Source organism: Balaenoptera acutorostrata, chromosome 18 (genome assembly GCF_949987535.1).
Source record: "Balaenoptera acutorostrata chromosome 18, mBalAcu1.1, whole genome shotgun sequence".
Taxonomy (NCBI): Eukaryota; Metazoa; Chordata; class Mammalia; order Artiodactyla; family Balaenopteridae; genus Balaenoptera; species Balaenoptera acutorostrata.
The window spans coordinates 8524109-8550882 of record NC_080081.1 but is presented as its reverse complement, the minus strand read 5'-3'; the positions used below and the strand labels follow the sequence as shown (position 1 = coordinate 8550882).

Sequence of the window (26774 nt, the reverse complement as noted above, 5' to 3'; positions counted from 1 at the left end):
ATATACCTGTAATTTGTTTCAAAATACCAATGGAGAAGTGGATGAGGCAGGTATGACTATAGGTTAAGTTTAAAGGCTGAGTGAGGGGCACATAGAGGTACATTATACTATTGTCTTTTTTGTGTGTGTATGCTCAAAATTCTCTATAATAAAAAGTAGTAAAATACTCAATTTGATTGTCAAACCCAACAGACATGACTCAGATGCCAAGACCATCATACGTATGACAGAATCTAGTGCGTGGCTGTAGTGCATGTCTTGGGGAGTTAAAGTCTTGATAAATGTCAAGAAGTGAAACAATTTCATTGTTTCTATTATTAAAATTAGAAGTTGTGTGTAAGTTGTATACAATTAGATACTTTCCTTGGTAAAAAACAAATTGGAAATATTTATAGTTTTGTATTTTATTAAGCATGCCCAAATATTCCACACATAGGAAATATGTGTTTTAAAGAGATCAAGTAGCATTTATAATAGAGGAAGCATTGTTATCCTAGCATGAATATAATGGTGATATGAAAAATATAATAAAATGATTAACATTATGGAATTTTTATGAGGCAAAAAAAATGTTTTTGTTTTCCAAATGAGACCAATATTTTATTTACATACAAGAAATAAGCCAGTACAAAATACATTCAAAAAAATTCACTTGGCGCTAAAAATTCCACCACCACCCCACCCCCAATCTCACACATCTGGGTTCTTCTCCTGGCAGCCCCTGGGTCAACTCAGCTTTCCTGGGCCTCCTGCAAGAGCCTGGGGGCAGGGGGCGGGGTCACCAGCCCTGAGGGCAAAGGTGAGGGTGCACTGCTGGTAGTGCTCCAGATCACACTGCATCTCACAATCACCTCTGTCTACAGGTGGACCTGCTCCATCCCCCACCAGGGCCCTGGCAGCCCAGGGCAGGTGGTAAGAGGAGGGCAGGTAGTTCAGGTGCACTGAGAGGTGTCTCCCTTCACCTGGCAGTGCTGTGGGGTGGCTCCCTGCCCCTCCCAGAGGATGCAGTGGCAGGTGCTCTGTGCCGAGGTCCCCAAGTGCCTTGATGCCCTAGCCATGGCAGGTGGTGAGCAGGTACGGGTCACAGAGCTGCTGTGGGTTCCACTTGTGGTTGGGGACAAGGACAAAGCCGTCAGAGGAAACTGGGTTCTCAAAACCAGTACTTATCCCTGTATCTTGTGACATCTGACATTGTTGAACCCTCGCTGCTACTTGAAACTGTCTCCCTTCAGTATCTATGTCCTCCTACCTTTCAGGGTGCTCCCAATCTCATGTATGGGCTACAATTCCTCCGACTCACCCTTCAGTCATGGGGGGGGGGGCGTGGGAAGGGTGGGAAGGGGGCTTGGGCATCTGTGGGCTTCTCCTCTGGGGATTATAAGGAGGTAGCATAAACTGAGGGGAGATTTCACGCATGGCTGGACCAAACCGGAAATCATCTGCTTTCCCATCCATCCCTCCCAGAACTGTGCAAATCTACTGTAGAAATAAAAGGTATCAGTTTAGAAAACACTTCATGAGGAAACCATTTGACTTTATATGATTGTATTTTTCAAAGAATATCACAAGAGTGACCAGCTTTCCCCTCGAGATGAATCTTGATATGGTAACATCATTTTTGACGAGCGAGGCTGAAGGACCCTAACAGCGACCCCAGCAGCTTTTTGGATGAACTCCATATGTTGCAAGAACTTGAAATCTTGGCCACCAGGGGAATTCTGAAGTTCTTCTTCCTTAAAGTGTTGGGGGGAATAGTCCAGCGAACGGTTTGGGGTATAATCTAGAGCGAGTCTGATGGTATACAGGCATAAAAAAATGGCTGGTTTTGTTTTCCTTCAGAATGGAAGCTGATATCCTCTTGAGGAGGTTTTGATGCTGACTTATGTTTGCTTGGGAAATAATCTGATCTTTCTGACTCATAATCCCGTACTTTCTCCTTTCTTGTGTGTTTCTCTTTACTCTGTGTATAACTGTCATCACATTCCCAAGGAGTGTTGTTCTTTCTAGATATATCCAATTTGGCCTTCTTCCGTTCTTTGCTTTCTGAATGCCTGTGAGGTTTGCCTTGGCTTTTTGCAAGATGTAATTTAATGTCTGATTCCATTAAGGGGACTAAAGAATAACGTTTTCCGCTCCCTGTAGTCTGCGAAAGCTTCTCTTCACTGAACAGAACGGAAGATGATACAGACAAAACCTCTACAGTATTTAAGGAACTGTGACACCACGGGTCAGGAGGTCGCATTTTGGAAGATGACCTATGTTTCCTGCTTTTGTGAGATTCATAAGAAGGTGGTGTCATTTTGGAGGATGACCTATGTTTCCTGCTTTTGTGGGATTCATAAGAAGGTGGTGTCACAATTGAGGAATGTTTTTGATAGCCTCTAATATGATGGGAACCTGAATCTTCACTGTAAAGTGGTTTCAAATCAGTTTTGATTTTTTTCTTCTTGTAGAGATTTTCCACAGGCATGCCTTTCTGTAATTCAAACAGAATATTCTGTGATTTCCAACTTAAATAAGGGTTGGCATCTGAAAACATACATTCTTCACTCTCGTGTACATCAAGAGCTGAACATTCCTCCAAGTTATCTGAACTCTCAATATTTGTCTGACTATCAGTAAAATCTTCAAAATTCTGAATTGAATGGGAATCAACTAAATCCTGAGTCTTTTCCTGAGTCTTTAAGTCAACAGATTCACATGTATTTGTTTCTTGAAACCATACATGACATTGTTTATCTTTTTCTGGAGTCACATGAGATTTTAACTTTGAAAGAGCCATGGTATCTTTCTGCACTGTGTTGTGTTGATCAGGGTCAGAGGCACACACCTGGGTGGGCTCCAAGAAATTTCTGACTAATGATGAGTTTTCATGGAAACTTTGCTTTTTGAAAGAGATATGTTCTTCTAACGGGCTTGTATCAATGGAAAGACCACCACTTTCTCCACTATTGTCTATTTTTTTACGTATTGCAACTGTCTGTACTTTAAGAATATGTTTGGGAAGTGCATTTGGCTTAGGGAACATACTTTTGACTGGAGAGCCCAGGAGAAAATGAAGGTATTTGTATTGTAAATCAAGATCTATTTGATGAAGAGATTTTTCCTCAAAAAGTAACAAAACTCTGTTTTTTCGTTTTGGTACTTTGACACCAGAATGAATACATTTAGATAAAGGTTTCCTTCCATCCTGAGCCCTGGCCATCGTGTAAGATTCTCTTACAATTCTGGGAAAGGCTTTCATTTGAATCTCCAGTGTCTTCATAGAAAAGTGTATGAGAAGTTTGTTTTTTTCTCCTACTGAATAGTTTTGGAGAATATGAGGCAATGTCATCTCTCTAGCAGAAGTCAAAGGAGATGTTCCACTTTCTAGCTCATTTATACTCTTTAACTTTGTAATGATCTTTTCACTGCCCCTTGAAACATTAACAATCAGTGACTTCATACAGCTGACAGGAGGTGAGTCTTTTTGGTATTTGTGCTTTAGGTTAAATTCTATAGTATCAATCCCTTCCAGAGACAAAAAGAACATTTTTTTATGTCTTGGATAGAGCTTCCAACTGTTATGCTTTGAAATAGCCAGTTTTTGATAAAAGTTGAACTTTTGGAAGGATTGTTTTACCATCTCTGGTATCAAATTCAGTTTTATTTCAGGTGCTTTTGACTCTAAATGATTAGTGGGCTTGGTTTTTTCTTTGCAAGTAAAATTTTCTAAAATAGGTTTTGGCTGCAATTTGTGATGTATTGTCATGGATGTTGCATCTGGACCCCCTGCCAAAGGTGGTGACTTCCAATCATCAGTCTTATTGTTTTTTACTTTTTCCAGTATATTAGGAAAAAATTTGTCTCGAATCATATTTTTTACCTGGGATTCAATGACATTTTTAATTGCTTCATAAAGAGGAAGTAAACTTTCTGCACTTGGACTATCTGCCACTATTTTTATTTCATTACTTTTAACTTGGGGTGGTACAGGCACAGTTCCTGGAGAAGGTTTTTGTTGCTGGACCTTTTGTATGGCTGTGTCCTGCACACGTTCACTCTGATCCCTATGCTTGGGTGGCGAGGCACACTCCATGGTATCAAATAGTTGAGTCTCATCTTGTGGTTCTTCTACCCATGGAGGAAAACTATTCATATTTAGGGTACTTCTCATGTGAGTTTCCACATTTTCCTTTGGATCTTTAGACATGAATGGACACTCTGTAGGTGTCTGAATGGGTTTTGGTGCCTTCTCTTGCTTGATCATAAGCAAGTCAGGTTCTTTTACGATCCTTGAGATATCATCGCGTGGAACAACACTTTCTTTTGTCTGTGGAGCTAAATTTTTATATATTTCACTGCTAAGGTTTGCTTCTGATTTGACACTAGGAAGTTTGTGCATTTGTCGTTCATCCACCGTGAAGGGCTGGGAATCCTGTGGAACTGTCTTTGTAAAATTCTGGTCTCCTTCTTTTACAGTGCTTGAGCTGTCCCTCTTCATAGTTTCACTAGCGTTTGGTGATTTCTTCTGGAATTTTGAAAGACAGGTTCTCTTTGCTCTTTCTAGGTTTGTCTCAGATTTTACTGTTTCTTTAGTCTGAGATGGACTCATCATGGAAATAGAAAGACTTCTGACAAATATTCCTGAGGCATCTTCTCTCCACAAAGCTATTTTCTTTGGTTTGTTAAAGTTATACTCTAATTTCTTTCGATTGCTTGGAGTACCATGTCCTGTATTGCCTAGAATCTGTAGAACTGGATGCTTTGGGGTTTTCATATTTAAATATTTGGGGCTCAATTCTCTTTTCAAGTCTGCTATTGTTAATCTGCCTTTCTGGCCTCCAAATTTGGGAGAAAGAGGAATATAGGCGTAAAATGAATCCAGAACATGTTTTTGAAACATTTTTTGTAGCTGAATGTTTTGTTTTGCACCAGACACTTCTCGTTCCTTTTTATGTTTTTGCTTGGTTAGGCAGCTGTTTGCCATATGAGTGATTACCTGACTCTTAATTTGAGGTTCCTCTGCCTTTAGAGATGCAGTGTTCAGGTTTACTGTATTGCTTTTGTCCATTTTTATTGTCTCCTTCTCCAGATTAACAACGGTGTGTTTGTGCATTTCTATTTTGTCCTCTTCCAGATGGACAGCTATATTTGTGTCTATTTGTAATATCTCTTCTTTTATTTGTAACCTTTTTTGCACCAGATTTCTAGTAGAGCTTGTGTCAGTTTTGTTTTTTTCCTCCAGATCTCCAGATTGAAGTGCAAAAGTCCAGCAGGAGGAAATAGACTTCTGAGGTGATTCTAGACTGTGTTCCTCTTGTTCTGGAACAAGCAATGTCTGCTCCCTGTTCCCTCTTTGGGCATCAAACTCTGTAATATCCATGTGTATTCCTGGTAGTATTTGTATTCCGGGGTACACTGTAGTTTGCTTGTGCATATCTATTTCCAGTGGTGTCTTCTGCTTTACATTTTGAAGTGGAATCTTCAGAGAAAGGCTAGAATCCACCCTGGTCTTCTGTCCACTCCCAGACTGCACCAACACTTGCTTTTTCATGACAACTTCTTTTTCTATATTTTGGGGGTCATTTGACTCTGTGATATTCATTTTCTCAAGTGATTCCTTTGTCTGTGGTGCTAACACTTTGGGAGAGGACATTTCACTTATTTTTTCATTATTTCGTCTGTCTTCCTCTGGCCTATCAAATTTACATGACTCTGCAGATCCTGGAGATGCTTTTGATAAAGTTTCTTGTTGGTAGGCACCTTGCTCTGAAGCAGAAAATCCTTCTGAACTGACAGGGGAGCCAAGTGTGGCATATATGTCCTTGGATAGTTTCCTTGGAAGTGAAACTAAAACCTGAGGACTTATTTTATGGTTTAAGTTATTCATTATTTCTGTTTCTTTCTTCAGATTTTCGATTTTAGTTAGATCCATCATGGGGAAGGAAAGAACCATAGTAAAAGTTTCTGGTTTGTATTTTTCTCGCTGAGCTTCTGGCCCTGAAAAGAAACATTCCAGCCTTTTCCCACTTGTAATGGTACCAAATCCTGTGAAATAAAAGTCCTCATGCTGTGAATTTAAAAGTAACCGACTCAAATATCCTTCAGATTTGACTTGTGGAGGTTCTTTCCTTCGCTGTACACTGATCATGAAGTTTGAGGTCCACTGTTGCACGGCCTCTTCTGGCACCGAGTGTTCTGTATTTTTAACAATTTCACTCTCACCAGCAGCTGACTCTCTAATTGCTGTTTTCTGGGTATCTGATGATTCCTGGAGATTCTGCTGTGGACGAGAGGATCCCATGATTCCTGGTGTGTCTTTGTCTGTTTTGCTCCCTGACTCTAGATAAAGAGGTGCTGATGGGATGGAAAGAAAAGTTCTTGTCAGAACCATACATGGTTCATCTTTACCTTTGTGCACTTTTCCCCCTGGCTCTTTAATAACATTCAGCACAAATTCCTTTGTACTAAGGACATGTGGTATTGGTGAAATCGTTGCCTCTTTGTGATGTGTCCTGAGCCTCATATCTACTTTTTTCACATCATACTTTTTTTCTTTCTCTGACATATGTTGTTTTCTTTTTATTACATCACTACCAATTCCCTTCGTATCTGGTCTCTTCTTTGCATCTGATAATGCTGAAAGCATTCGTGGAAGTAGAGAGGGTTTTTTAATTCCAAGCCTTCCTTCATCTACTTGTGTACCTTTATCCAATTTCAGCTTAGTTGGAGGTTTGGAAACATAAATGTTTCTTACCACCGTACTGGGTGGTTTACCTTGACTTTCCTGTTTCTTTTGCTCTATCCCTCCAATGTTCAGATGTAATTCTGTTCTGTGGAGCATATATGAAGAAGGTGACTTCTTGGACTTCAAAGTTATATCTTTGGTGTGCGTCGCACCTCTCCTATCTACCGTTTTTTCTCTTTCCCTCTCTTCTTTCTCAGGCATAGGTTGTTCCTCGTTTTGAGCATCTTTCATGGTATCACCACTAATTGAATATGTATGTACTATTTGCCCTGCATTTGATATTCTGGGCAAAACAGACCTTTTAAGTGCTAGCATTTCATTGTTGACTTGTATTTCTTTATCTATTTTGAGGGCAGGGAGAGATGGTGATGAAGTAGAACATTTCGTCAGGTTTTGACCAACTTTCATGGTATCAGCACTGATTGAATCTGTATGTACTCTTTCCCCTGCATACGATATTCTCAGCAAAACAGACCTTTTAAGTGCTAGCATTTCATTGTCGACTTGTATTTCTTTATCTATTTTGAGGGCAGGGAGAGATGGTGATGAAGTAGAACATTTCATCAGGTTTTGACCAACTTTCATGGTATCAGCACTGATTGAATCTGTATGTACTCTTTCCCCTGCATACGATATTCTCAGCAAAACAGACCTTTTAAGTGCTAGCATTTCATTATTGACTTGTACTTCTTTATCCAATTTGACGGCTGGGAGAGATGGTGATGAAGTAGAAGATTTGGTCAGGTTTTGAACATCTTTCATGGTATCACCACTAGTTGAATCTGTATGTACCATTTCCCCTGCATACGATATTCTCGGCAAAACAGACCTTTTAAGTGCTAGCATTTCATCATTGACTTGTACTTCTTTATCCAATTTGAGGGCAGGGAGAGATGGTGATGAAGTAGAAGATTTGGTCAGAACCATATCTGGTCCATCTTTACTTTTCTGCATCTCCTTTTCATGATGTTTGGGGGACACGAGGTTTCCTCTTTCTACTCCATCCTCTTCCTTGTTCTGGGGCAAATGTTTTTCTTTTGGGGGACTGATGACAGTATCACTAGCCACTGGCTCTGCATGTACCACTTCCTCAGAACCTGATGATTTCTGGAAGTTTACTGGGGGAAAAGAGGGTCTTGATAACATTGGCATGCCCTCTTCTCTGATGCTGGTGTTTTTGTCAAGGTGAAGAGGAGAAGATTTAGAAGTGCAAGTCTCAGTCAGTGTTACATCACCCGGCTCCCATTTATCTTCCTGAACCTTCCCTTCTTGCCCTTTAGTTTTCCACTGAAGGTCACTTAGATTGTATGTAAGTAAAATAGGTGATTCCTTTGCTTCCAAATCCATATTATTGTGGTCCACTCTACTATTCATATCCACATATTTCTCTCTCTCCTTCTCTTCTTTCTGTAGCATGTGTTCTTTTAATTTTTTTACATCTTTTGAAAGTTGTCCCTCATTGGTTTCAGCATATTCTGATGATTCCTTGGACTGTGCTTGTGGGAGAGGCAATTTTGTAATTCTTATCATGTACCCCTCTCCTTCTGTTGTATCAGATTTACGATATGGTAGAGCCAGTAAAGAAGTATAAATGTTTTTCCGTTTTGTGACTAGTTCACTGTCCTCTCTCTGTACCCTTCTCTTTTGCTCTTTAATTTTCCACTTCAATTCTTTGGTATCACGTACATGTGAAAGTGGTAATTCCTTTGTGTTCTGATGCATAGATATCAGGAGCACTTTGTCTTGAGTATCTGTTTTGAGTCTAACTTCCCCTTTTAACATATAACCATCACATGACCTAGTATCTGCTTTTTCACTTGGGAGCACTTTGTCTTCAATACCTGTTTTGAGTCTATCTTTGTCTTTTAACAAATAACCATCAAATGACTTAGCATCTGCTTTTTTGCTTGGATTGAATGGATCATAAACCTTCAGTGGTGAAAAACAGGATTGTGTTATTCTTTCTGTGTCTTCCTTTTCATTCCTGCTAGTGTCCCATTTCAGGTAAGATGGAGAAAGTAAGGAGGCACGAGTTTCCCTCAGAACAATTTCTGGCTCACCTTTGCTGTCCTGCACTTCCTTCCCTTGCTCTTTGACATTCAAAGGTAGTCTGTTTCTACTGAGTAGATGTGTAAGTGGGGATGTATGGGCTTCCAAAGTTATTATTTTGGGGTATATTCTATCTTTCTTGTCTTTTGTTTTTACTCTGACCTTTGTCTCTCTATATGGCATATGTCCATTAGTTTTTATTATTACATTACATGAGCTAATACCTTGACTGGACTCTGCATATCTGATTTTCCCTGCAGCTGATGACGCAGGGAGCTGAAATGGTGAAGGAGAGAATCCTGCAACTGCAGGCAAGTCTTCGTCTCCTTTGGTTCCTGCATCCCATCTACGGTGAGATACAGAAGGCGAGGAAGGAGGAGTTTTTGTTGGAGCCATGTCAAGGTCTTCTGTTCTTCCCTGCCCCTGTTCTATGCTCTCCTCAATGCTCGGCCATGGTTCCTTTCTCCTACTTAGAGCACCGTGCTCAGCAACACTGAACACATGAGGAGGGGCCGATGTCTTTGCCTTGAAATCTGTGCCACTGGCGCACACTGAGCCGCTCATGGCTGCTGTTTGTACTCTGTCCTTTTCTTTCGGTGGTGGATGTTGTTTTCCTTTCTTTCTGTGGCTATCAGTTGACCTTGGAGGTGCTATCTGCACTGAAGGCAATGAATCTTGGAGCTCAGGGGGTGGCACATAATTCCTTATGATTCCTGGACCACCTTCTTCTTCTGTTGTTGTGTCAAATTTAAGATGAACTGAGGAAGTGACAAAAGGACAAATTTTGCTCAGAAGCACGACTGTGTCCCTTCTGCCTTCTTGCCCCCTTTTCACTTGCTCTTTGATGTTCACTTGCAGTTTCTTTGCTTTGAGTATATGGAAAAGGGGTGATTTCTTTGCCTTCAAAGCTAAGCACTTGGGATGCATTAGGTCTCTCACAAAAATATTTGCTTTATCCTCTTCTTTCTGTGTCATGTATTTTGTTCTTTTCAAATCACTTGAGATATCATTCACAGGTGACAGTGTGTATTTTAATTTCTCTGCATTTGATGATTCCCTGTGCCATGAGGATGGAATACCGGGTTTTATTACTCCTTGCTTCTCTTTCTTGCCTTCTATAACTTTGCTTAATGTAAACTGAGGTAGACAAGGTCCTGTCAGAACCTCATCTAGTTCACTTCTTCTTTCCTGTACATGTCCCAAGTCTTTTCTTCTGTTTGTCTGTACTTCTCTAATTTGGGGGCTACACCTGCCAGGGGTATTGGGTACATGTGGAAGTGGTAATACCTTTGCCTTGGAAGTTGTCTCTTTGGAGTACATTATATATTTCATATTTACTATTTTTCCTCTATCCTTTCCTTTCTGGGGCATATATACGTTTGCTGCTTGTACATCACTTGTGCTATCACCCTTGATGAACTCTTTATTTTCTTTTTTCACTACATCTGATGATTTCTGGTGTGATGGTTCTGGAAGAGAGTACCTTCTTACTTCAGCTCTGTAGTCTGCCTCTTTTATTCTTGTATCCAATTTAAAAGAAGTAGCAGGTATGGAAGTACATGTCAAAATCACATTTGGTTCACCCTGAATTCTTTGTATCTTTTTCTTTTGTTCTTTGATGTCCAACTGGATTTCCTGTGAACTTGGTGGTTTCTTTTTCTCCAAAGGTAGGACTTTTGCCATTTTTGCTCTCCCCTCTTCTTCCTGCATTATATGTTCTTTGGCTTTTTTTACATTGTTTGAGTTATCACCATAAACAGACTTTTTATGTGCTATGTTTCCTGTATCTGATGAACCCTGGAGTTTTGGTTGTAGAAAAGAGGATCTTGTTTTTCTTAGCATGATTGCTTCTCCTTTCCTTCTTGTGTCCACTTCACAGTAAGGCAGAGAAGAGATGGAAACACAAGATTTTCTCTGAATCCCAACTCGTTCATCTTTATCTTCCTGCATCTTTTCCTCTTTTTTTTTGATGTTCAACTGTAATTCCCGTGCAATTGGAGACTGGTTCGCCTCCAAAGCTATTCTTTTGGGATTCCTTTTCTCTTCCAAAGCCATTTCCACTTTATCTTCATTTTCCTGTGACATATATTTTGATCTTTCTATGCTGCTTAAAATATCATCAGTTGGCTCCTCACATATTATCACTGCATCTGACAATTCCTGGAGGGTCAATGGTGGAAGGCAGAACCCTGATACTCCTCGCATGTATGCCTCTTCTTTCACTGCAGGACCCCATTCCAGGTGAGGTGAAGACAGAATGGAAACATAGGGCTTATTCTGAACTACAACTAGATCACTCTTATCTTCCTGCATCATTTTCTCTTGTTCTTTATTGTTCCACTGTGGTTCGTTTCCATGCAGTGTATGTGTAAAAAGTTTTTTCTTTCTTTTAAAAGGGGCACATTTGCAGCCCCTTATATCTTTCATATATACTATATTGTCTCCATCTTCCTTCTTTTTCTGGGGCAAACGTTGTTTTGATTCTATTATGTTGCTTAAACTGTCTCTATTAATTGACTCTGCAAATGATGTTTTCCTGATATTTGATGATGCCTGGAGGTTTAGTGGTGGAAGGCAGTTCCATGGTGTTCCTGACTTATCTCTTCCTCCTTTTGTTCTTGAAATCAAATTAGGATGTGATAGAGATGGTAAGGAAGTAAACAGGTTTATCAGTTTCACACCTGATTTACCTTTACCTATCTGCACATTGCTTGTTTTATATATATTTCTTGATTTAGCACTCTTAGCAATGGACTGTGAAAATGCTATTTGTCTTCTGTTTAGCGCTTTCTCCAGCTTTGGCTCTGGAGGAATGTGTATCAGCCTTTGTGCCTTGCCTTTCTCCCTTTCTGCTTCCATCAACGCTTGAATTTGAGGTGGAATAGACCCAGAGTCACAAATAGTTTTCAGGACTAACTCTACCTCAGCTTTACCTTGCTGGAACCCCGGCTTCTGTTTCTTGATGTTACACCTCGTTTCCTTTTCGTTGCTTTGGGTTCCATAACCTGTTGTGTTACACATCAGGGAAACAAGTGGTTTCTTTGCCTTCAATTTTACCTGTTCAGTGTGCGTAGTGTTTTTCACACCTGCTGCTTTTGCATTAGCTTTATGTTTTATGATTTTAGGATATTTAGGATTGTAAGCATAAGCAGAATTCTGGATGGTTCCTGAGACACATGGTTCTTGCTGTCTCATTTGTAGAAACTCAAATGGCTGGGTATTTTGTGGAGGTGTTCCAAACAAAACCTGTTGTTCATACTCTTCTTCCTCTGTAACTTTTGCTTTGTTCAGGGCATTTCTCTTTTCAGAAGATTCTTCATAGTTACCCCAGGTACTAGGTGACTGCTCCATTTTTATGTGCGGTGGAATAGACGTAGAAGCATCTGTAGATTTTAGGTCTGCATTTAACACAGTTTTCTCTCTCTCTATGTCCATCCGCTGTTCCTGTTCCTGTTCCTTATTAATGCTTAAAGCAGCATGACCTGTGGCATTAACTAATTGTAAAATTACTCGGCTTTCAACTGGCGACTCCATGTGTGTTGGTTGTACAGGACTAAACCTTGATACTCTGTCTATCTCTGTTTTGAATCTGCTTTGCCTTTTAACGTCAGAGGTATCCAATGCGAAGTAAATGGCATTTGTAAATATAACAGCCACATTTTTACCTTGCCAAATCTCTTTCATTTTGGTTTTTAAATTGGATCTAAGTTTTGTCCTCTGCTTTGTGGCAAACTGCCTATTGATTTTAAGTATCTGTGAAATGAGTGGCTCCTTTTTCTTCAGAGCTAAACATCTGGGATTCAGTATGATTTTCTCTTGTACTGTGTTTATTTGGCTTTCAGAGTCAGATAAAACAGGAGTGAATAAATCTAAAGGCCCCAAGAGAGTTGTGGCTAAGTTTTCCTCCAACTCTGCCTTTTTCTCTGTAATAAGACCATCCAGATTTTTGTGACGTGTTCTGTCATTATACAGAGTGTCCCTCGCTGCTGTATCGAATGAGAGTTGATCAATCACTAACTTGGGCGTTGGAATCTTAGTTCCCTCAGTGGTGAGGAGTAATGTCTCTCTCACACTTTCATTCCATCGCCTCTCTCTTATCTTGTACTTAACTTTGTGGGGTTTTTTTCTATGGCTTCCTGTAAGACACCTTGTGCTATTAAGCACCTGTAAAATTGATGGTTTCTCTGCCTCCAGAATTACCTGCTTGGGACTCGTTGTATTTTTCTTGTCTACAACCTCTAATGTGTAACTCTGGCTTTTGGGTTCAGACGAATCAAGGCTGGAGAAATCTAAAGGCTTTAAGACAGTTCTTACTAAGTCACTTTGATTCCATGTCTTTTTCTTAGAAATAGGACGATCCCATTTCCTCCTCGGATTTCCATCCCAGAGACCATCACATTGTATGGAACCAGTCTCTGATTTTCTAGCTTTTGGAAATGGGGTCTTTAGACCTACCATATATTGTATTCCCTCTTGAGTATGAAGACTTTTCTTCAATGTTTGTACTCGAATAAAATTCATCACGTTTCTAGAAACAGTCTCTAAAATAGTTTCTCTAATGTGTTCTTCTTGCCTCATATTTTGCATGGCACAAGACAAATTCCAAGTCCTTCTGCCTTCTGAACTATTCAGTTTAGATTTTGGTTTGCAAGGGCCAAGATTTTTCATATGATGGGAACTGAAATGGAAGTGTTGACTATAGTGCAGAATTGATTCTGCTAACATTTCTGGGATGTTTTCCTTTTCCTTTTTATGTGGCACATTCATTTCACCTGTGTTGCTGGATCTGCTTTGTGTATCAGCCAAATTGGCCTCCCATGCTTCCCCATCACTTGGTGATTTCTCTAGCTCTGGATAGGTATGGTTGTATATTTTCACTCTTGGTCGATCCGTCCCTGTTTTTGGTGTGCTATCAATTTCAATATCTATTTTGTTATCAGTTGAAACAGGTGTGGGAGATAAAAACGCATCACCTATACCTCTATTTTGTTGCATGTCCTTTATCATAGACTTTAAATGGCCTTCCTCTTCCTTTCTACAGTACAGATGACCATCCTTAGTGATATTAAGCACCTGTGAAAAAAGGGGCTTCTTTGCCTTCGTTGTTATACATTTGGGACCCATAAGATCTTTCCTTCCTGGAAATTTTAATGCCTTTTTCTGCCTTTTAGATTCAGGTAAAACAGACATCATGGACATTGTTAGTAAATCTCTTGGCAACTCTTTATGTTTCTTGGCAATACGACCACCCACTTTCCTTCTAGAGCTTTCATTATATGGATCTCCAAGCACTGAGATCCCTGACTTGGGAGGTGGGATATTTTGATCAACTGTGTATTTTGTTATTTTTTGAGTTTTTATGTCTTCCTCTTCTCCTTCAAGTTGTAGGGAAGCTGCACTGGGAACATCCAGCTTCCTTGTGGGGCTCTGATCAGACGTAGTCCTATACACTGTCTCATCAATTAAAAGACCATCAAACATTGCTTTCCCTCTTTTTAGACGTGAACTCTTTTCACTTATTCTATGCAGTATGTCTGTTTGTGGTAGGATATTCTTTTTCAGCTCTTCAGTTTGAAATGGAATTATCAGAGGAGAACAAATAAACTCCAACATATTTTCCAAAACTAGTGCTTGTTGCCACGCTTCTCGCTCTGTAATAAGCATATTTTGATCTTTTCTACTTCCGGTCCTATTCAGGAATTGTAGACCTGCTTCGAATAAAACTTCCTTGCCCTTTTTTTCTTTTTCATTTTGCGATCTTGATTCTGATGTGCTGCTTGAGATGCTCCATTTATTAGAGGTATATTTACACACTCTTTTCCCTTCCTCTTGTTTTAACTGTATAATATTGACTTTTTTGCTTAATGGGTCTTTCTTTGCTTTCAGTTTTTTGTGTGTTTTGATGGCAGGTAAAACAGGTGTAGGTGAAAAAAAGGTATTCATAAATATATTTGACATACTTTGAGATATTTCTTTGGCCATGTCATCCAAGGTGCAGACCTGTTCCTTTCCATGGCTGGGGGCACCAGACCTAGTGATATTAGTTGTCTTTAAAATCGATGCCATCTGGGCTTTCCCAGTTCTAGACTTAGGGGTTAGTGCTGCATTTCTCAACCTTTTAATTTTAGGTGACGCTGGCATGTAGATACCAAAAGACTTCAGGGTTCTCACTCGTAAATCCTTTGGTAACCCTATTTTTTCCTCTGGAATAGAACTAGCAAGTTCCTTTGCAGGGCCTCTTTCAGATAGGGTATCAGTCGGTGCTTTGACAATTAAAGGTTCACTAAGTGATATCCCTGTCATTGGAGATAAAATCTTTGGACTCTGTGGTTTTGTTCTTTTTGGTAGCTTCTCAAATGGAAGTGAATTCAAAATAGAGCAAGACACAGAAGGCAATACACTTTGTGTGAAAAGTGTGTGTTGCTGCAGCTCCTGAGCTATGGTAAGCGATTCTGGGATTTTTTTCCTTGCTGAATACTTCCATTTTAGATCTGATTTCACAAAGCGAGGTTCCTTCATGTTAGGAGCATGGATAGTGAGGTGTTGGGAATTCCATGGCGCTGCTTCTCCACCGAGGTCTTTGACTTCCTTCCTGACATTTGAGGCCCTGCCCTTCTCGCCCCTGGAAGAGGGACACGAGGCTCTTTCTCCATCTGGCCACTGCCCTTGGTGTTGCAGCTCATGACTGAACCTCATCTTCCACGGCATGTCCATCTCTACTTTACTTCTGTTATGCACTTTCATGTCCAGTGAAACCGCCATGGGAGAGGAAAAGGCATTCAGGATGACAGCTGCCACAGACTGACCTTGTTTCCTCATGGTTTTGAAGTTGCATTCCAATTGCCTACCACGGCTTGGTGCACCACCTTTTGTGACGCTAAACGTCTTTGAAATCGGTGTCTTCTTTGCCTTCAAAGTTACACATTTGGGACTCATTTTATTTCTCTTGTCTGTAAGTTTTGAGTTGTTTCTCTTTCTTTTCGACACAGGTAAAGCAAGTGTGGATAAATCCAAAACCTCTGGAATTGCTGCTGGTAATTCTTGGGCTACTCCTTCCTTTCTCTCTGCAGTAAGATCTTCCAGTACCCCAGAGTATTTTATCTGAATTAAAAAGTCAACAATCTGTGATTTCAGGGTTTTTGGAGGTAGGGCTTTTAGACAACCATTCCCAGGGATATTAAATATCTGTGAAATTGGTGCCTTCCTTGTCTTCATAATAACACATCTGGGACTCATTTTACTTTTTAAGGCTCTACATGTAAGTGTCTTTCTCTGCCTCTTAGATTCAAACAGATCAGGTGTGGAGGCATCCAAAGACCCCAGGACAGTTGCTTGTAGATCTTCTTTAAACTCTGTCTTTTCCTCTTTACCATGATCGTACAGGTCCCCCGTACATCTCCCATTACTTGGGACATCGCATTTCATTGTATCAATTAAAACTCGACCAATTAGTGATTCCTTTGACTTTAGAAAGGGAAGGGTTGAACTCGCTGACCACACCGTGCCATTTAGTGTCTGCTGGCTTCTCTTTGGCTCCTCTGCCTGGGTTGGATCTGGAAGCTGCATTTGTCGTGGGACGTCTTGTTCTGTAACAAACAGAATTTTCCCACGTCCTTTGTTTCCCCATTTGTGAAGGTCAAGCTCCTTCCTCTGGCCTGAACAGAAGACGAAATGCTGGCTGTGCTGTGGAATTATCTTTAACAACATCTCCTGTTCACCTTCTTCTTCCTCTTCATCTTGAAGATTGGTTTCTTTGGTGTCACCTGGAGTAATATTACCTTCATGTGGTGATATCTCTCGCTTTACTTGTTTAGAACTGAGTCTTTTTTCTCCTAACAACATGTTTTTTTCCCTTTCTCTCTTGCTATACCTATTAACAGCAGGTATAATAGACGTGAGGGAGTACCTGTCGTCTGCCATTTTTTCACCTTCATCCACCTCTTTAATTTTGGTTGTTAAGTTATATCCCAATTCTTTTCTATGATTTGGGCTAGCACCACCCTTGATATTGAACATGTTTGAAATTGATGGTTTCTTTGCTTTTAAAATTCCACATTTGGGCTTCATTAAGGTTTTCAAGTCTGAATACTGTTTGAAGTTTCTCTTGCTTTTGGATATAGATAAAGAAGCCAGGCAGAAATCTAAAGTCACTGTCTCTTTCTTTTCAATACCATCAGCTTGTTCCTTTTGATGGTTTGCATCAGATGGAACACCACATTCTCTTGCAGAAAATATGTGTTCATCAATCTCTGCTTCTCCTGACATTGGAGGTGAAAACCTAGCATAGCTCTCTAGCTTTCTAAGTTGAAACTGATCCAATGTAGGGCATGAAGCAGAGCTTAAAATAATCTGTGCAAAATGTGTTTGTGGTTGTACCTGAATATTTATACTTCCTGGTTGTTTCAGTTCCTCATGTGATTTGACAAGGTCATGATTCTTCTTCTGATATATATTGAATATGAGGCCTTGGCTAGTCTCTGGAGCTGGTAAATCTTGTTCCCCTGCCTTCTCCTCCCCATCTTTCACACTGTTAGATAAACTACTCATATTGATAGAATCTGGGCAACATATTTTTCTTCCATTTGGCGATTTCCCTTGCACTAGCTGCATATGACTAAGTCTTGTTACCGTTTGCATATCTGTCTCCACATTTAATCCAATACTCATTTTGATGTTGGGCAAAGTAGGCACCTTGAAGTGAATGATATCCAAAAATGCATCTGCTATATTTTTATTTTGCTGTGGATTCTTCATCTTTGTTTTTAAATTGCATTGCAGTGCCTTGCTCTGCCTGCCATTAAGCATATGCAAAATTGATGGTTTTTGTTCTCTCATAGTTCTATACCTACGACTCACTGTTTTTTGCTTCCTTGCTAATTTTAATATGTTTTTCTTTCTTTTAGATTTAGAAACAAAGGGGTCAACAGAATCAGAAAACCGTGGGAAGGTCACTTGCAAATTTTCTGGTAACTCTGAATTTTTCCCCACAAAATAAGAATCTAGTTCCCTTTTAAGGTTTCCACCAGATGGTAAGCCACACTCTGTTGTAGTGTTCAAAAGTTTATCAAGTGATGAGTTCCCTGCCTCGGGAGCTGGAATCTCCAGACCCGTAGGGGCTGTTATGTCATCTTCTGGTTTGTTGATCTTCTGGAGTTCCTTAGCTTCTCGAGGACCCATCTGGAGGCCAGTCTGCGAAGCAATTTGTGTAAAGCATGTTCGGTGCTGTATATCTTGTTCCTGTGTTAAACGGTCCAGTGCTGGGTCTGGTTCGGCAAGGTGGGTCTCTTTCCCTTGATACCCATTGATCCAGAGGCACTGGGTATGCTGCGGAGCAGTTACTAGCAACGTTTTTTGCTCCTCTTCCTCTCCATCTTGTACTTTTCCTTCTCTGTCATAGAATGCACTACTCTTATCAAAGAAATCAACATACTGTGGTCTCCCCTCATGTGCTAGTCCCTGGAGCTTTACCTGAGCATGGCAGAAGCTGTTTGTCTCTCCTTGTAACCTGCTGTACACAGGAGAGTAAAGGGTGTTTAGAAATTCATAATCCAGCCCATTAGCTTGGTTGATCTTTTCAAACTTGGCCTTAAAGTCAGATTCCAGTTTCTTTCTATGACCTGTGATATTACATATTTGTGAAATTGATGGCTTCAATGCTTTCATGTGTACAGACTTGGACTTCACTCTACTTTCTAGGTGTGAGAATCTTACTCTATTTTTCTTCACTTTAGAATGAGATAAAACAGGCATGTGGCAATTAAAAGTCTCTGGGAAAATTGCTGGTAAATCTTTGGGTAATTCTGCCTTTGTTTCTGCAAAAGAATAAACCATTTCCCTTGTATCACTTCCATAATCTCGAACATCACTTTCTCTTGTTGTTAAAGGGTCTCCAATCAGTGATTTTTCTGATGCTGGAGGAGGCATCTCAGAATGTGCAGTGCATCTTAAATCTGTTTGTGTGGTCAGGCTTTTCTTCATATTCTCAGCATGAAATGGATCTGTTATGGCCGAGTAAACAGACTCCATCATGATTTCTGCCAATGTGATTGGTTGTTGCATTTCTTTCTTTGTTTTAAGCTCTTTCTCTGGATATGCATCCAATCTGAGGTTCCAGCGATCCTCAAGGACTGCTTCTGGTGAAGCTTCTTTTTCCCCACTCACTTCATCTTGCAATTTAGCTGCTTCTGGTGTGTCTCCAGAGTCACTTCCTTTAGTAATGGTATCTGAACACTTTTCTTCTCTTTCAACTTCTGCTATCTCTTGTTTTAGCTTGGTATGACTGTGATTCTCTGCATTTAATCTGCTGTGTGTTATAATATAAGGCAAAATAGACACGTGAGGGTCAATAACATTCAGAAGCATATCTGCCACAGTTTCATCTTGCAGTATTTGTTTAATCATGATTTTGAAATCATCTCTCAATCTTCTTCTACGATGTATTGGTGGCGTCTTTACTTTCGTAATTACATGGTTGAGACAGCGTACATTTATCAAGCGTACACTTGATAAAGGAAGCATACGCCTATGGAGAGACCCCAGGGCAACTTCAGGTAAAACTCTTTTTAAGTATTCCTTTTCTTCTGTAATTTGATCATCCAGGGGCTTTCCGGGGCTTCCACACAATGGGACACCATGTTCTGTTGTTTCAGTTAAAACTGGCAAGCTCTGTGACACTGTAAGAGGATGCACTGGATCTGCAGTTTCCCTGCCTGTAGGTCTGTCTGTGCTTTGCTTCACCTTCTCAACTTGAAATGGATCCATTGTGGGGCATGGACCAGTGCCCACAGTCGTTTCTGTAGAAAGAGTGTGTGGTTGTACCTCTAGCTCTTCATTTTGAGTTGTTCTACTTTCTGAACAGCTCTGTCCTATTTCAAATTTGACGTACTTGGGCTTCTGCTTTAGTTGTAGACTGAACCTGAAACCTGGTGTTAGCTGTGGATCTGCTTCTTGCAGAGCCTGTTGTTCTTCCTCTCTGTCATGTTCTTGTGGTTTTTTAAATATACATCTCTTCTCAATGTATTCTGCACTCCATGTTTTTTTGTCATCTGGTAATTCATCTTGCTTTACCGCTGAATGACTAAGCCCTATTCTTGATGTATCTGTCTTGGTTTTTAATCCACTCTGCATTTCCATATGAGGTGGTTCAGAAAGGGCAGTGTGAGTGGCATCGTGAAATGCATCAGATATTCTTTCATCTTGCCTATTTTTTATGCTGCTTCTAGTGTTGCATTCGAGTTCCTCACTTTCACTTAGGTCACCATCTTCTGTAACATTAACTATTAATGGTTTCTTTTCCTTCTCAATTACACCTTCTGGACTCTCTTGAATTTCTACACCTGCTGACTGTTCACTGCTTTTATGCTTTTTGGTTCCTAGTGAAATGAGCAAATTGACATCTGAAGACCCCAGAACAATTTCAGGAAAATCTTCTTTTTCATGGGTATTTCCCTTTGGAAAGCACCTTTGCATTTCTGACGTACTAGTTGGTAACTTCTCTCCACTTGTAAGTAGAAGATGTGAATTCTCTGTACTTTTTAGGTCCTCGCATGTTTTCATTCTTCTGTCTGACTCCATTTTGGGAGAGGAATCAAATTTCTGCAAAGGTGCTGATATAGCTTCTTCTAAAGGTGTCTCATGCTTTGCAATATGCAGGTCAGATGTTTTTTCACTATTTGGGGCACAAAACTCTGTAATGTCCATTTCCTTTGCTTGTAAAATTGGGTCTTTAAGAGAGTCTTTATTCTTCCAGTTTGTTTCTATTAATGAAGAACAAGGTGCTTTTTGTTGATAAATATTGACCATGAAAGACTCTTCTAGCTGAGGTGGAATTTGTGGTGAAATGTTTTTTAGTTCTTTATTGTCTCTGCCATGATGCTTTTCGTTTTTAGTACTCCCTGAGGTTCCTCTTTTCTCAACAGGCCCTGCATAGTTGACTTTCTCTGCATACAGTGACTTATTTTGCTTCAGCAGAAAATGCCTACATCCTGTTAAACCTGGCATAAATTTCGCTAGTCTTTTCCTGGAATACTTCCTAATATAAGGAGGAACAAGCTTGAAAGCATAAATAAGACGCAATGCTAAACCTGATATACCTTTTCTTTGATGTAACTCTTTCTTCTTAGTTTTATAACTGTGTCTTAACTTGCTATATTCTGAAGTGTGACATACTGTGATTTGAAATACCCATGAAGTTGGTGTTTTCTTTGACTTTTGAGGTAGAACTTTGAGACTAAATTTACTTTTACTGTGTAATGTTTTTCTTCTGTTTTTCTGCCTGGTCATGGTAGGTGAAAGAGGCACTGAGCCATATGCAGGATACTGGTTTAATTCTGAGCTAGCAATTTGTTTCTGGCCCTTTGTCTTTGCACTCTTTAGTTGTGGCATCACATTAGCAACTGAATTTGGGCTTAGAGTTAAAACTAGATGTCTGGCATTATTAAAAATATTATCTTGCCCTGGGATTGAATATTGAATCTTGTTTGAATCTTCAAACCAAACAGAATATTGGGCCTCTTCTGAGTGTTTTGTATCAGACTCTAGGTCCTTGATTGAATCTTGAGTCTCAACAGAATGTGGGACTTGGACCAAATGTTGGCTCCTGTCCCTATCTTGGGTCTGGAAGGAGTCTTGTGTGCTGCTGGAAAGTGGTTTCCTCATCAAATCTTGAGGCAGAGCAATGTATCTGGCCTTGATATCAGGCTGGCTATTGATTGATACCTGGTTGTTAACAAGTTGTTGGGCTTGACTAGTAAATTGGGCTTCAGAAAAATCTTGATTCGGAAGAGCACTTTGTCCCAGAAAAGAATCTTGTGCTTCGGCAGAAATGTCCCTTCTAACAGAATGTTGATTCTGAATCAAGGGCTCTTGAGACCTTGAGTACAGATAGGTAGTTTTACTCTCTAAAGTAGCTTTGGATTTTAAAGGAATTTGATTTCTCACATTTTCTTCCAGAAGTCTGACTTGGTCTCTAGAAAGTAATAAATGGGCAGGAGGGCATGGTGCCACATCTATATCTTCACTTTCTATAATGATTCTAGAAATTCTTGAAAAGTTAAAGTCAGAAGAAAACATCAAATTTTTATTTTCGTTGTCTTTCATTATGGAAAATAATTTCTTAGATGAAAACTGTATTGTTTCATGTTCGTTTTCAGGACACCCTCTGCACCTTGGAAAATTTCCCTGTACTTCTGAATGAAACAGTGACAAAGACGAGCTAGTACCATCTGAAGATGGCTCATGACTTTCACTAAAGTGACTTAGGCGATATTTACTTTCACTGGTACTTGCCCGCGTTGGTTCATCTGGCAGTGAAACTCTGTCTCCAAAGTTACGTTCATTTCCTTCAGATGTAAGTGATGAAGTAGTTGTTCTTTCTGAAAAGTCATCAACTCTGAAATATAAGAAAGCAGTGTGTAAATCAATTGTCACTGAGGACCTATTTTCTACAGGAACTCTCTTCTAGATTTAAGGAAGCCCAATAGTCTATAAAAACATAGCTCAGTATAGAGATAAATTGGAAAGTCATTGTCCACATTACACACTAATTCGTTACCTAGTGTCATTCATTTAATAAATCAATCCACTGACAAAGTGAAGTAAATTATTTTCATATCTAGGAGAATGAGGGATTCTTCCTCAAAAACCTGTCCAAAAGTCTACTTTTGACTGTCTATTTTGACAGTCAAAGTTGCAGGTTAAGATTATATCCTTTTAAAAGGAATATCAGTTTGTTTCTGTTCTGTGTAGGAAAGTTTTGACAAGAGTAAAAATATCCTTATGGAACTTTAAGAGGTACCACAGAAGAATGTCCAATACCATAAACTATAGCTTTCTATAAATAAGTCCAGATTATTTTAACAGCTGTTTGTTTTTGATCAAGAGAAAAGCCTACATTTTAGGGTACTGCTTCTCAACATACTTTTGGGCTGAAATAACAATCATGGATGTGGATTCTCCAATATCCTTTCTACCTCAAATGATTAGGCTTGGTCTAACAATGCTCAGACCAGCAGCATCAGCATCACTTGGGAAATGAGCAGAAATGCAAAATCTCAGGCCCCACCCTAGACCTACTGAATCAGACACCTGGGGATGGGGCCCAGAAATCTGAGTTTTAACAAGCTCTCCAGGTGATTCTGATGCACCTTAAGTTTTGTTTAATGGTAAGGCAGCCTAAAGTCATCAACTGAAACTCATATAGGCTAAGTCAGAAATTCTGGTAGCTGTCTGTTCAGGGAACATAGATTATCTTGTACTTTACTGGAAGAATGACCCTACTTTAAATAATGCTTCATCATAAACAATGAAGATAATATATAAAATCATCAAAATATACCCCATCACAAAAATCATTTTTTCTAAATGCTTTTTTATACAGGAAAATCTCATTGATTTGGATTCTGCTAATTAGAATTTGGAGTAGTTTCAGCTAAACTACTGATTGCCGTTTTTCATAGAGAACACAAAATTATTAGGTGAATATTTAAAATATGTTAAATACTTTTTCAACTTCTCTCAACTGTTAAGAGAATTTATTAATATCTAATATACAGGCTGTATACACATCTTTGTTACCAACTGTGATGGTTAATTTTATGTGTCAACTTGACTGGGCTGAGGGATGCCCAGAAAGCCAGTAAAACACTCTTTCTGAGTGTCTGTGAGGATGTTTCTGGAGGAGATTAGCATTTGAATCAGTAGACTGAGTAAAGAAGATATGTCCTCACCAACTGGGTGGGCATCATCCAATCCATTAAGGGCCTGAATAGAACAAAAAGACGGAGGAAGCGCAAACTCTCCCTCTCTCTTCTCGGGACGTCCATCTTCTCCTGCCCTCAGACATCAGAGCCCCTGGTTCTTGGGCCTTTGGACTCTGAGACTTACGCCAGTGCTGCACACCCCCTCCCCACAGGGCTTCTGCCTTGGACTGAACTATATCACTTGCTTTCTTTGTTCTCCAGCTTTTAGATGGCACACCATGGGACTTCTCAGCCTCCATAACCATGTGACCCAATTCCTATAAATCTCCTTTTATATTTATCTGTCTATCTATTAATCTATCTTCCAATGGTTCTCTCTGGAGAACCCTAATACACCTACCCATTATCTTTAGTATCATGTCTTTACTACTAGAGCAAAATTGGGAGTTGCAGTAATGATCATGGATGTGGACTCTTCAACATTCATTCTACCCCAAATGATTAGGCTAAATCTAACATGGTAATTAGATTAGGAATGGGCATGAACTAATCCCAGCATAAGACAAAGATTTTTAACAACTTCTGGGAAAAGTTGCCTTGTTCCCAGAAAAGACAGAGAAAAAAATGGCCTCTTACTTCCTCTGGACATTGCTGGTCTGATTTTGAAACTCTTGTGGCCATCTTTCTGTTCACCTTAAGGTAAAACCAACATGAGGAAAGGCAGAGGGAGAGTTACAGGACCTTAATGAAGTTGTTGAGCCACTGTATCAACCAATTTTGAAGCAAATCCTACCTCAGGATTTCCTATTATATGATTATCATAAATTCTCTTCTTGGTATGCCAGTTTGAATCGTGGTTTTCTGTTACTTGAGAATTAAAATATTCTAATTGATACAGGCAGGATGCATAAGCATTCTAGGGAATCCAGGTGACCCTAACAAGTTATAGCAGTGTCCAGACATAATTAGGATAAAATTTCCTCAGGACAGGAGTATTATTCACTTAGGAAAGTGAACAGTGAAAATATGAGACATAAACAGAATTAGTTTTTTGCACATTTCAGGGAAAATATAGAAAAAAGCTGAAATGCAAGACCAATATTTCAACAATTTAATATTATGATTTTAAACATAATAAAACAATGCTAGATGTATGTTGAACCAACCTTGCATTCTTGAGGATAATCCCACTTGGTCAGAGTATATAATCCTTTTAATATGCTGCTGAACTTGGTTTGCTAGTATTTTGTTGAGGGTTCTACATCTATATTCATAAGGGATATTGGTCTGATACCTAACTTGTATACCTTATATAACTATTTGTCTTTCCTGCTCTGGAGAGCTTCCAGACCACATATTCTCCTGGGTATCCTTCTAACTCACTGGTAGCTCTTCGTCAGTCTTCTTTGCTGGTTCCTCCTCTTTTTCCTGCCCTCTTTGAAGTGCCCCAGGGCTCAGCCCCTGCTCCTCTTATCTTCTCACAGTCCCTTTGTAATCTCACCCTCTCTGTGGCTTTTAATACTGCCTATATGCCAAGAACCCCCAAACTCACTGTCTCTATCAGACATCTCTCCCAGACTACTTACTATCTCTACTGGATGCCCAATCAATCTAAGACTCAATGGTTGCAAAACAAAATTCCTCATCTCCCCATCAGAACCTGCTCCACCCACAGCTGTCATCATCTCAGTTGATGACAACTGCATCTTTCCTACTTGCTCAGGTAAAAATCTTGGAGTCATCTTTGCCTCCTTTCTCTCACATCCACACACCCCACTGATTCTACTTTTTGAAGTATATCCTAACCACTTCTTGCCATCTCCACTGCTACCACCCTGGTTTAAGTTACTTTTATCTCTCACTTGGATTACTTGCAAAAGCCTGCCGTCTGCTTAGACCCTTGACCCAGTATAGTCTACTCTCAACACTGCAGGCAGAATAATCCTTTAAAAATATAAGACAGAACATATCATTCTCCCGTATAAAACTCTACAATGATCCCCTGTTGTCACTCAGAGTAAAAGCCACTGTCTTTAAGATGGCCTGCAGGGTCCAACCATGATCTGGTCACCTATTCTCCAACCTCTCTAATACTCTTCTACCATTTCTGTTTGGTTAACTCCCCATCCCTTCAAGGCTTTAGTTAAATCCCACCACATATGTTGCACCTACCTCTCTTCTCCTACTTCTGGCACCCTGATTCCTCTTACCCTACACTATCTTTTGTTTTACCATATCACATATAATTATCACCACCTCCCATATAATTTATTTATCATGTTGTCATTTACTATCAGACTCCCCTCTAAAACGTAAGGTGGGAAGCAATGTCTGTTTTGTTCACCGCTGTATCTCAAGGGCCTGCAGCACATTGTAGGCCCTCAGTAATATTTGCTGAGTGGCCATTTTCACCTCTAGCTTTCTGATGGCTAACGCTTGTCCACAGCAAGCTGATCCAGACATACAACCCAACCCGTTCTTCAGGTTCAATGAAGGGGGAAAAATACACATACACAAACCACCCACACATGTGGCTAACTTTAACGAAAAGCTAGAGGCAGATATAGAAGGGAGTTAACTACAGCAAAGCAAACAACTCCCACTTAACCGTTAGGCATGTCTGTCTATTTTTTAAATGTCCTTTGGCCTCTCCCCACCAGGGAATCTCAACTGGCCTTTGAAAATTTAAAAAGAACTCCCCGTACTCCTAGGAAAAGACTGACAGCTCTATAGCCATGGCAACAAGTACTAGAAGTGGTTGTAAATTAATTAAATCAATGGCATAGAGTCGTAGCATAATCCTAGAGTCATAGTAACAAACACCAAATCTGCTTTTAAACAATTTTGTCTATCAATGGTAACTCGCTTCAGGAAATACACTTCTGAAACCAACCAGTGACAGCTTTAATCTTTGAAACTCAGGCAATTGGTGGCAGACTTTCCCAGGAACACACGTCTAAGGCTGAGGTCAACCCTGAAACAAACCATCTCCCAAAACTCAATGGATATAAGATCAGCAGTTCGCATTGCTCACTGAGACTGTGCCTGGCCAGCACGGCTCTCCCTGACTCCGGATACTGGGTGGTAGGCTCACCCTCTGACGTCCTTCGTGCCATTCAGTCCCGAGCCTCACACCGCCTCCCCTGCTCCTCCCTCCTCTCTGCCCACCCCTCCCCTTTCTCTTCTCTCTCATCTCATAAGCAAGACAAAACCCACTCAGTCTCTGATGCAGTGCAACTTTAACCATTTTTATGCTTGAGGTTCTACCAATATTTAAGCCCTTTTATCTCAAAATA

The 26774-nt window shown here is 40.0% G+C and overlaps 1 protein-coding gene across 1 annotated transcript in view; it reads right to left on the bottom strand.

Annotated features, from left to right (window-relative positions):
- Positions 1-598: 598 nt before the first annotated feature.
- The window catches only part of CCDC168 (coiled-coil domain containing 168), a 29128-nt gene continuing 2952 nt past the window's right edge, over positions 599-26774 (bottom strand). Inside the window, 1 exon segment of the mRNA XM_057532912.1 lies at positions 599-22169. Coding sequence (XP_057388895.1) covers positions 1613-22169 — 20557 coding nt within the window. The 3' untranslated portion in view covers positions 599-1612.